This window comes from Populus alba, chromosome 11 (genome assembly GCF_005239225.2).
Source record: "Populus alba chromosome 11, ASM523922v2, whole genome shotgun sequence".
Classification (NCBI taxonomy): Eukaryota; Viridiplantae; Streptophyta; class Magnoliopsida; order Malpighiales; family Salicaceae; genus Populus; species Populus alba.
Genome location: NC_133294.1, coordinates 16,217,637 through 16,229,827, shown reverse-complemented (window position 1 = coordinate 16,229,827; position 12,191 = coordinate 16,217,637). Strand labels below are relative to the sequence as shown.

At 29.5% G+C, this 12,191-nt stretch overlaps 2 protein-coding genes across 2 annotated transcripts; both read left to right on the top strand.

Annotated features, from left to right (window-relative positions):
• Window positions 1-2,453: 2,453 nt before the first annotated feature.
• LOC118047480 (gibberellin 2-beta-dioxygenase 8-like) lies at window positions 2,454-5,839 on the top strand. Its single transcript, XM_035056788.1, has 3 exons — window positions 2,454-2,893; window positions 5,211-5,535; window positions 5,609-5,839. The coding sequence occupies exons 1-3, from the start codon at window positions 2,454-2,456 to the stop codon at window positions 5,837-5,839; spliced, it is 996 nt and encodes a 331-aa protein (XP_034912679.1).
• Window positions 5,840-9,345: 3,506 nt separating this feature from the next.
• On the top strand, window positions 9,346-10,241 carry LOC118047450 (protein NDR1). Its single transcript, XM_035056746.2, has one exon. The coding sequence runs from the start codon at window positions 9,453-9,455 to the stop codon at window positions 10,077-10,079; it is 627 nt and encodes a 208-aa protein (XP_034912637.1). The 5' UTR covers window positions 9,346-9,452; the 3' UTR covers window positions 10,080-10,241.
• The last annotated feature ends 1,950 nt before the right edge of the window (window positions 10,242-12,191 follow it).

Sequence of the window (12,191 nt, the reverse complement as noted above, 5' to 3'; positions counted from 1 at the left end):
GCTCTTTTTTTTTTTTTTTTTTTCTGATAGGGAAACATTCTGATCTGAAATAGTAAATTGTGGAACACCAAGTATGTTTGTTTCTCAATTGGAGCAGGAAGTGGAGTTTCTAGACCTCTTACGAACATGGACCTTAGTGATATTCGACCTTACAAGCATTTCTTAATTTTCCCAATCCAGCTAGTTTGCCTACACCTAGTGTGCACGATGGATTTAAATGGCTAGTTATTTGTTTTGAGTCTTTTTGAAATGTTTAGCTAACTATATGTAATTTGCATAAAAAATAAAAACTAAAGAACCATGATTTAGTTAGTTATGTAAACTTAACAAAGTACAAAACAATCTAAAGATAAATTACTCGTGGTTGGTTGATGTTATTAGAGAGCTATAGCCTTGTAAACAAAGCATGTATGAAATATTTGTACACGAAAACCTCAAACAAAATGTTAAGTACACTCGTTAAATAACTTAGATTGTATGAAAGATGGAGATCACCTTACTATCAAGTAATATATCCTTTGTTTTTAATGTTTTATTCCTCATTACTTGCAAAATTTCAATAGCACAACATTGATTTGTTGTACTACTAATCAAGGTTACAAACTCTTAAAAATAGAATAAAAAATCTATCTACAAAAAACTTGAATTTAAGTTGTAGAATCATATATTGAAGAAAAACTAAAAAACGAACACAATGTTTAGCGAGGATAAAAACTAGCATTTCAAGCCGTAAAGTTATAACTTTAACGATGTAGATGAATAAAGAACATCTTTGATATCTTATAAAATGTTTAATTAATAATAAAAACACTAACTATTTATATAGAAGTCCTAAAAAACTGACTTAACTAAAGAATCCAAAGTTAAGCAGGAAAATTAATTAAATATGAAATTAACTAAGAAAATAACTAAAATGAGGAAAAAGCAATTCTTAAATCTTATTTAAGAAATCCAAAAGCACCTGGCCAAACAAAAGAATACCAAGTGCACTTATGTTTTGTATGCTAAGCCCAAGAGCTTGAAATTGCTTTTTTTTCTTAGGAGTGGACCAATTTAGGGTTGTTTCTAGTTGAAAGATTAATTTATTAAGGTTTTTAGGGTAATTTTTAAATGTTTTGTGTCAAAATGGAATAAATAAAAAAAGAATTTTAAACTAAAAAACATCCTAGCTTGATTTTCCAACCACCCCTAGATATTTAATCATATTAATATTTAATGTTAAAGAGTTTTTATTAAAAAATAATTTCCAATAAGATTTTTACCTTAAAAGTGAGTGGATCATGCTTTTAATTTATCATTAACAATATTTTTAAAACAAATTTTCTAACATGGTTATCTTAATCTAAAATCATATCTAAAATCAGTTATTTATCATATAAAAGTGAGATAGGATTAGATTGACATCTCTTATATCATATCTAAAATTAGTACATAGTAGTTGGAGTATGGTACATTGAATTTGATGCATAATCAATAACTATAATTCTTAATTATATATGGATAAATAAGGAAAGAAGTATGGAATATTGAAGAAGATAGGATTGGATTGAATTCTATTATGTTTGATCATATCTGAAATAGTTTCCTTTCTTTCAACAGGAATTTTCTTCCAAAATAAATATAAATAGAAAATAGAAAAAATTAAAGGATAAGGAAAATTTACTATTCGTATAGAAAGAATTTTATTATTCATTGCGATAATATAATTATTATTTTTCCCTTCCTACAAAATATCAATAGCCTTGATGCAGGGGTATTTAAGCCATATTGCACCACTCATTAATTATTAAAGGATTGATTGAGGATATATATATATTTTTTTAAGATTTTTAAACAAAACAAAATAATTCAATTATTCTCCAAATAAAAAATTTTAAAACTGACAAACAAGTATATCTTTATTTTTTCACTTTTTAAACACAGTAAAATAATAATTTTATCCTGAACAAAAATAAATAACACAGGTGTCTAGAAGCCTTTTTTATTCTTTTTACACAGACTAAACATTCATTGAATGGAAAAAGATGCTATCACATGGAAGGAAGGTACTTAATTTTTAAAAATATATTGATATTTCATATTAAAATACTAATATTAATCATTGCTTTTTACCAAAAATATGAGTGGACTTGACGTTTATAATTTAACTTAAAAATATATATTATTTTAATATATTTTTAAATAAAAATATATTTAAAAATTAACCGTTACCAATACTGGAGAACCGTTACAGAACAGATGAATCGAGACGCAGAAGTGTCCGGCATGTAAGCGGCTCCCACCCTCCCAAGGAAATACGCGTTTTGCATGACATTACCAAGTTTGTATTAGACTGCACTCCCAAGTTTCCTTGCTTTATATAAACTGAAGAATTACTCATTTTACTTTCAAAATCTGAGAAACATCACATTCTTTCCTTCACCGTCGTTCGCCCCTCTCCCCTTCATAACACCATGGATCCTCCGTTTGAAGAGAAATACAAATCCCTCTTAACCAATGATGCTACTCTACTTTCAAAAGACAAGGATGATGTTATAATGAGTGATTACGAGGAGCATGAGCTCCCTATCATAGATCTTCACCGTTTGACTCTCTCCTCCTCGGAGAGAGAGCAGTGTGTAAAAGAGATGAGGCAGGCTGCTTGTGAATGGGGCTTCTTTCAGGTCGTGAATCATGGGATTCCTCAGGAGATTTTGGAGCGCATTCAGCTCGAGCAGAGGAAGCTTTTCCGTCGTCCATTCAGCGAAAAGGCTGAAGAAAACATCCTGAATCTGTCTTGTTACACATGGGGTAACCCTTCAGCCACTTGCTTGAGGCAGCTCCCATGGTTTGAAGTCTTCCACATACCTCTCACAGATATTTCAAAAATCAGTGGTGAATACAAGAGTCTCAGGTACTGTTCAAATTTCCTACTATAGCTAAATTATGCAGCAAATGCAAGGTGAAATTAAACTTTAGGTTACCTGGATAAGTTCGCAAATGCAAGGTGTCTCTAATGGTTTGTTAACTACCTTAGCTTAGGTGATTATTTGGTGAAAATAAAAACCAACTATAAACTCCCAAAATAATTTATATTTGATAATATCTTTTTAAAATATTAATATGATGGTATATTAAATGTCATTTTAAAAAAATATTAGGATTGTGACATGTTGAATTAGCATGGATTAACTTATCTACAACTCAAGTCATAAGATCACGATAACCTGAAAAAACAAGTCAAAATAAATTATAAAGATTAATTCTTGATCATCTTAATATATTGAAAGATAAAATATAAAAAAAAACTAAAACGAAACTATTTGATTTAACTTGGATTAACATGTCAAACCCGCAACTTGAGTAATGAGATCAGGAAAAACTCATAAAAAGCAATTAAAAAAAATTATGAAGCCTAATTTCCAAGTAACTTAGATAAAAAAAATCTATTAGAAAAAAAATAAAAAAATAATTTGAGTCAACTGGAGTTAATCTATTAAACCTACGATTTAGGTTATGAGATCGGAATAAATTAATACAAAGAAAATAAAAAAAAATTATGAATCCCAACTTCAAATAGATTTAATGTTAAAAATTAAAATTGAGAAAAAAATTAAATCAATAAAACCAGTATATAATCCAATATAAAAAAAATACAAATCACAATTCTTAAAACAACCTACTATTAAAGAATAAAATTAAAAATAATATCTAGAAAAAAGAAGATTGTGTTCTTTAAAGGTTATATTGAAAAAACAAAGAAAAAAAAACATTCATATGCAAATTTAGTTGACAAATAGTGTTTTTTTTTTTCAAATTCAAAACTTTTCATAAGAAAATATAAAAAAACTAAAAAAAATATAGTGTATGCATATAATTTGATTTACTTTATTCACATAGAAAGGTTATAATATCACATGATGACCAAATTAATTTTATAATAAAGGAGGGAGTAACACATTACTTACATGGAAGAGATTCTTTAATCTTAAAGAAAATATCGAGAAATCATTGTGGCCGGCACACAAAGTTTTTAATATATATATATAAAACTCTCTTTTCTTATATAAGCATTTCATTTATGTATTTCCTTTTTTCAAACCCATTGTTGGCTTGGATAATTTTGGATTGTTGGAGGTGGCTCCATGAAATAGAAAATCAGGGTACAAAGTTTTGTGCTCCAAAAACTCAAATTTTAACATTTTCATGAAATAAAGCATCCTATCAATCTCTATAATCCAATTTCCAACCATAAAATAAATTTAAATAGGTCTAAAATCTCAAAATCAAATCTAATAAAAAACACTTTGAGCTTTAATCTATTTTGGTGTCACTAAAAGTAAAAACCACTTTTATATAATATCTCTTTTAAAAAAGAATTTATAGAGACCAAAATTAAAATTATTGATGGTTAGAATTTGGTCATCCAAAACTCTCTCTCAAATCCAAATTAGATAAATTTTTATGACTAAAATGTAAAATTAAAAACTGCAAGGATCAATGTGTAGAATATATCATGTCATTTGAACTATACAAATGGAGAAGTTTTTTCTTTTTTGTCAAATCCTTATTCTTTCAATTTTTTTCACTTGAACCTATAATTATATTTGGTAATATCAGTCAATCTTTAATGCAATGTTGAAATACTTTTTTGTCACATAAATTTCATTGGTGAAAAAATAACAATAACAAATCTATAAATCTATGGGTAAGTAGTTATTATAAATTAAGAGAAAATACAACACATAAAACTATGACAACATAACCTGAAGAAACTAAAATAAAAAGAAATAAAATTTAGTAAATAAAGTGAAAATAAAAAGAAAACAAAACCCAACACATAAAACTAAAATATAAAGAAATAAAGTTTAGTAAAAAAAAAACACTTTTGGGATTTAAAAGGAAAAATAGTATGAACATAATGTAAGAATGAACAGTATTACTGCAGTAAAAAGGCCATCCTATTTTAATTTATAGTTAATCACCATACATTTCATTTTAATAATTTTTATTTTGATATTCAAAAAAGTTATTCCCGAGAGCCTGTACATTTCTACCTGGCTATATTCAATTCTTCATTTCAAGGCAAGCTTATGTATGTTAATATGGAGAGCCTCCTACTGCAAATAGTCATTGCAACCTAATTGTAAACATATATTTGGGTATACAAGCATTGTTTTTTATTGAACTTGTTTCTAATCTTTCCACCATTGCTCCATCTTCGTTTCCAGAGAGAGCATTGAAGCTTATACAGCAACTGCTGAGAAATTGGCTAAAGACCTGTCAGAAATTCTAGCTGAGATTAATCTGGGTGTTTCCTCCACTTTCTTTCAAGAGAATTGTCAGCCAGAAACTAGTTATCTTCGAATGAACAGATACCCTCCATGCCCATTCTCTTCTGAGGTGTTGGGCGCGCTGCCCCATACCGATAGCTGTTTCGTCAATGTATTACATCAAGATCAGATTGGAGGATTGCAGCTATGGATGAATGGAAAATGGATTAGCGTTAAACCTAATCCAGAAGCTCTAATAATTAATATCGGTGACTTATTTCAGGTATGTTCCGATGAACTTGTGATCGTTGTTAGCGATCATTACAATTTACTTGCATATCTAATGATCGATGCAGGTAGCGAGCAACGATGTTTACAAAAGCATAAGGCATCGGGTGCTTGCCTCCAAACAAGCTGAAAGGTTTTCCTTGGCATATTTATATTGCCCCAGAAAAGATGCTGTCATAGAGAGTGGAATGAAGCCATCAATGTACCGGAAGTTCACATTCGGAGAGTTGACGGAGCAGAATGCAAGGGATGTTAGGGAAACCGGCAACAAAGGCGGGATCCCAAGGTTTCTCATGTGATTGAGCATATTGTGCTGGAACGTTTCATCGATCAGGACTGAATAAAACTTTGTTATTAGTGTATTAATCTCACATGGAATAATAAAGTTAATGTTTGTTTTTCGATTATCAAATTTCAATAAGTATATTTGGTTATTTAAATTGTAATTTAATTGAACATTTCAGCTTCTATAATATATGAATTCAAATATTTCACAGAGTATAAAAATAAAGACCAAAGAAGCCTCATTATGTTAGTTTTGTAAACTTAACAGAGTATAAAATAATTTAAAGATTAATTACAAATTAGTGGTTGATGTTTTTAAAGAATTGTATACAGAATATCTCAAATAGAATGCTATGTACAGTTATTTTTTTGAAGCATTTGGATTGGCTAAATGATGTTTTTCTCGAGGATTATATCATTTGTTTTTAAAGTATTTCTGTTCATCTTTTGGTGTAAACGAATTGAATGCTTCTTGTCTTTCTTGTATCGTTTTAGTTTGTAGTTATTGGTTTCAGAGCTAGATGGTTTCTAATAATTTTTATTGTATATATTGAAACACTTTGATCAGAGGTTGCAGAGGATATATATCAACCCAATAATTTTTTTTAATTTGTTGTTGTGTGTTTTTATTAGATCATTTATTTAAATTTAAATAAATATTATATTTATCTCAGTTCTAATAAAGATAATATTTATTTATTTATTTTTAAATTCAAAAATGAAAATAATTTTTTTTTAAATTAATAAAATTATATCTGTCATTTTTTTAAGAAGTTGCAGATATTATATACCACTCGAAAGTTATAAATATTATATGTAACTCTAAAAACTATGTTATTTTTTTTTATTAAATTTTTAATTGTGCTATTTCCCCTACAATACCGGTAAAAAAACAACTCTCTGTCAGCTTGTTTGTAATGCTTTGGTTTTAGAACATTGTCGGCTTGGCAAGTGACGCCAAGCCCCGGCTCGGCTTGGCATAAGGCCGTTTCAGATTCCCTGGGACGTTAGGTCTGCTGAATTATATTATGGACTGATTTTTGTCCAAATCCAGAGAATGTTAACTATGGTAAAAGGAAGCAGCTTTGAAATCCAAGAACAACATGGGCTTCTTGATGGGCTCATAGCTTCATTATTGGATTTTCATCTAAGAGTTTGCTAGTCCAATAAACTTCAACCGGCCAAAAATCTTATGTGATAGAGGAACGTGGATCCTAATATCCCATCAAGAATCAATAGCCTGGGTGATGGGCTTAAGGGCCCATTAGTAAAATGGCATATAAACAGAACAGGAGAAGCTTTAAGCATTATCAACATAACGGTAGCTTAAACCCCCTCAAATGGTCCCTAAGATATTTCATGATATTCAATTTGATCATTCATTACAAAGTTCTTTTCAAATAGGGTCAATATTTCATATATATATATATATGCGCATGCACTTCAAATGAATCCTCACTTTCATGATATTATTATTATTATTATTTTTTTTTTTTATCATTGTTGTAGTAGTTTGTTCATTGTTCTAGATTGTGTTTATTAGTTGCGAACATAGAAATTTAATTTATAGCTTTACAACCTAAATGTTGCATCACTCTAACCTTAATCAAGTGAAAGATTATAGGGTTAATTTTAATTATTTAATTTAATAATTTATTAAATTGCAAATTTTATTAATAATAGCATCATTATTGAAAACAAACAAAAAAAAATATAATAACATTATATAATAACAATAATATTTTAAAATCATCATGTTAGTGATGGTATAAGAAAAGTAAAATGGAAAAGAATGGTGATGGGACTATTAATAGAAGAGTGTTGGTATAATGGTTGGAGTAATATATTAGAAAAAGTATTATTACCGTTACCACTAATAATAATAATAATGACATTTATAATTATCTAGTAAGTGGTTTGGTGGTAAAAATTTAGGATAAAGAGATTTGTTTTTCCTGTGGTTTCTGGTTCGAGCCATATAGTTGCTAATATTGATGATCACTAAAGGTTTATATGATCGTTAACTTTAAAACTAGTGTAATTAGTCAAGGTACACGCAAGCTGATCCGAACACCTATATTAATATAAAAAAATGATATTTATAATGATTGAAATGATGATCGTGATATAAATAATTTATATATATTGAATAAAAATAATATATTTAAATAAAATATCGTTCACATGTGTTATTTTTATTCCCACATCCTTTGGTTAAAATGAAACTATATTTAATGTTAATTCAATTCTTTGTTATCAAACAACACTTGAAAAAAAGAAGAAGTTAGAAATCTAGCTTAAAATAGAATATACAAGGAAAAAGGTGGCATCACTAAATCTCTCTCTCTCTCTCTCTCTCTCTCTCTCTCTCACACACACACACACACTTACTTCATTATTAATCTCTGAAAAACTATACAACTTGAGCATTCAGAAGGCTTCATCGATGGCTCACCTCCAATCTAACTTTGTGGGTCAAGATACAAGTCTAATCTTATCTTAAGCTCTCGTTCATAACCAACAAGACACGTGGATTGCACATCATTTTGAAGATATTGATCCATTTTGAAAAATAATGGTCAAATACTATGATTTTCTTGATATGTATTGGATACCATATAAAATCCACTTTAGCTGTCCAATAATATCAAGTTTACTCTAAGAAATTTATAAAATCATGGAAGAACATTCCTAAACTATTGATAACTCACTTCTTAGGACATTAATAAATATTTTAATCATTATAAAGTATAATGGTTATCGTATAACATATTATTGAAATAATAAATATTAGTGGAAGATTTAAATCATTGGTAATGAACATGGATGAAAATTTTCCCGTCTAGTTTATAATCAACTCATTATCTCTTCAATATGGTTATTTCTAAATAAATAATGATATTACGAAGAATAAATAGAATCAAGAAACTCATTCTATTTATTTTATAAGTAATAAGAAGTATGGAAATAGTAAACATAAACCACCGGTGATAAATAATTTTTCCATCCAAGTTTGCAATAAAAAGTGTAAAATTAATGGGTGTATTTACGTGGAAAATATAGATGATTTTAAAAGTATTGTCTGAGATGTAAGGCATAGTTAGAAAAAAAAGAAGAAAAAGTAAACCAATTATTTTTATATATTTTGAATCAAATTTAAATTATATTTCTTATAATTCTTGATGGATTGATTGATATTCTAACTTTTTAAATTTATGTATATTGGCATTAAAATATTTTTTAAAAAAAAATATTATAAAAAATAACAGGTAACTGAGATTTATCACTGGTGAGGAGCAGGAACAATCTACTCACCAGCAGTGTACGTACTCCCCCCACTGCCTTACAACATCATTGGTCTAAATAGTTAAACACCTCCATTTCTCTCACCAACCTTAGATCCTATTGGCCAGAATTTATAACCAAAACAACTGCATGTACATTAGCACATCTCTAAACAAACAAAGAAAGCAATAACGTGCATTTTGTCCCCACTCTTGTCCTTTATGAAAGGAGAGATAAACAAAGACCATTACTTCAATTAGTCTCTCCCCAAAACCTATCTCTCTCCCTTCTTGTTCTCCTCCATCATAGCCCTTTTACGGTTCACCGGGAAACCACCCCATCATGTCGGATTCCGGTGGTGGTTGCTGTAAGTGCTGTTTTAACTTCATATTCACTTTAGGGCTAACAGCTCTTTTTATGTGGCTCAGCTTGCGTACTTCATCACCCGATTGTCTACTTAGCAAATTTTACCTTCCTCTTGACCAAACCTCAAACTCTTCAAACCCTACATCCCTTGAGTTTGAACTTAGACTTAAAAACACCAACAAAGACAAGGGTGTGTACTATGATCCAATAAATGTCACATTTTACACTCCAAATAAGTCCCACGTCATTGGGAATTTCACTATAACAAAGTTTTATCAGGGGCATAAAAAGAATGCTAGAAAGAATGGTACCATACCAATTATTGACCAGGATGTGGTTTCCCGGGCAGCTCCTCCGGCAAATGGGTCGACGGCGCCTTTCCGGGTGGATTTGGTTACTTCAGTGAGGTACAAGATTCTTATGTTCAAGACTAAGAGGCATACGATAAGGGTGGGGGCTAATGTGGACGTCAATGGTACCCTTTTTAAAGTCAACCACAAAGACATAAAGCTCAAGTCTAATGCAGATAAGATTAGGAGCTATTGTGGGCAAATGGGATTTTTTTTTGCTAACCTTTTGGTTTTAGGTTTGCTTATTTTTTGATGAATATAGATGGCATTGTTTCTTGTAGTATGTCTGAATTTTGGAATGTTTGATTTTAGTATCTTTTTTTTCTGGAAAATTCTTGCTCTTTTTACTAACAGATTGTATCTGAAGTTTATACATGGAATTTACGATATATATATATTTTCTTCTTTTAGAGAATTGAAATTGCTTTGACCATTCTGTGATGGATTTGCTGTTGATGTGTAGAGGTTCAATTAATTTATTGAAGTATTCAAATTTCTTTTCTGGTATGGAAATATTACTGGTTTGTTCTGCTGCCGGATGCAAAGGAGAGCCAATAAATGGCACCACCAGTTTTCTTCCATAACGGTCATTTTTTTTATGAGTTGATTGACTGAGTGTATGCTTTAACTCGTGGACTGAAGTCCCCTTCAAATTGAATGTTAAGGTGATGATTGCATGAGAGGGATTTTTCACAGATTAGAATGAAGAAGATCTGCAATTTGCTAAGCTCTATTTAAGACAATTTGGTTTGCTTTCCCCGAAGACAAGTTTTTTAGACAACCTGCTGCTTGTTGGGAAGAACATCGGCTACCCAGAAATGGTGGCTGCTTCTATTTCTGAACAGAGCATTTCCTTTCTATTCTGGAAATGTTGAGCTCAAGTCACCTTTTAGCTTCACCAAAACCAGTGTTATTACTGCCTTTTCACCAAACTGTTGGATGCTCAATTTCGGCAAAGCTTTGGCAGCCCCATTATCAGTATTCTCGTCCACTAAAATTCATTTCATTTGGAGAAATTGTCACCTGACTGAGTCCTAGTTGTGGGAGTTCTGAGAGAGGGTTACTCTGAGTAGTAATGGAGTTTTGCCCTCATTTTCTTGCTCTTTTAAGGCAATGAAATGGTAATTTTGGAAAGAGACAGGAGCTGTGTTTCTTGCATTAGATTCCCCTTGCTTCATTAGAGCTAAGATGTGGAAATTATTACTTTGTTTTTTCAACGAAAGATGCTAGCTTTTGGACAAAATGGTGATGACAAGGAGAAAAGGTCTTAACAAGCAATTAGCCAGGAATTTATGAAGATGTTTGGCAACAGAAAGCGCTATCGAAAGTAAAAGCACGAAAATTCTGTGCATGGCTCTCCGACTGGTAAAACATGAGAGCAATGAACATTTCAACAACTGGATTGCTTTTTTATTTTAAAAGTTATTTTTAAAAAAATTATTTTTGTATTTTTTATTTGTTTTAAATTAATATTTTTTTAATATAATATTTTTAGTATTCTCAGATTATTTTAATATATTAATATAAAAAATAAAATTTAAAAACTAAAAAAAATATTTTTTTAATTTTTTTTAAAACAAAAATAATTTTAAAAATATCTATTAATACAATCTTAAACTCTCTTTATTTTCTAATGATTACAGTGAACCTTGCGAAATGTTACCTATATTTATTAGCAAGAACAGGACACTGAGACGACAGTGTTTGTGTTTAACTAGATGTCATGCCAGTGAGATGCCGTAGGTTTATGCCCGTGAGATGCTATAGGCTTGTAGCGTGTTTATACGTTATAGTGAGTTTATGAAAAAAAAAAAAAAAAAAATATTGTGAGAAATTATTGTAATACACAATATTTTCAAAAAAAAAATTATAAAGTTAAAATTTTAATCAGATTAATATTTAAAAAGTAAAACAAACAAATAAAATTCTGGAAAAAAATCATAACAAAAAAAATCATGCAGGGAAGTATTGTAGCTCTACAGTGTTTCATGAGGAAATCTACTGCTGTAATTCTCAACCAGCTCAATATTAAAAATAATAAAATCAATAAAGATAATTTTTTTAAAAAATCATAATAAAAAAAATATAATGTGAAGGAACACTATAGTAGTCCACAATGTTTTAAAGAAAAAAACTACGAATACAGAACACGAAAAAAAAAAACAATTTTGGAAAAAAAAAGCAAAAAACAAAAAGAAAAAAAACATGTGGTGAAAGTTAAAGCTGAATTTTTAACCAGCTCAATATTTTAAAAAAAATCGACAAAGATAATTCTGAAAAAAAACATGTGGGGAAACACTATAGCAAAAAAAAACCACGTGGAGAAATATTGTAACAATTCACAGTATTTTAAAGAAAAAAACTA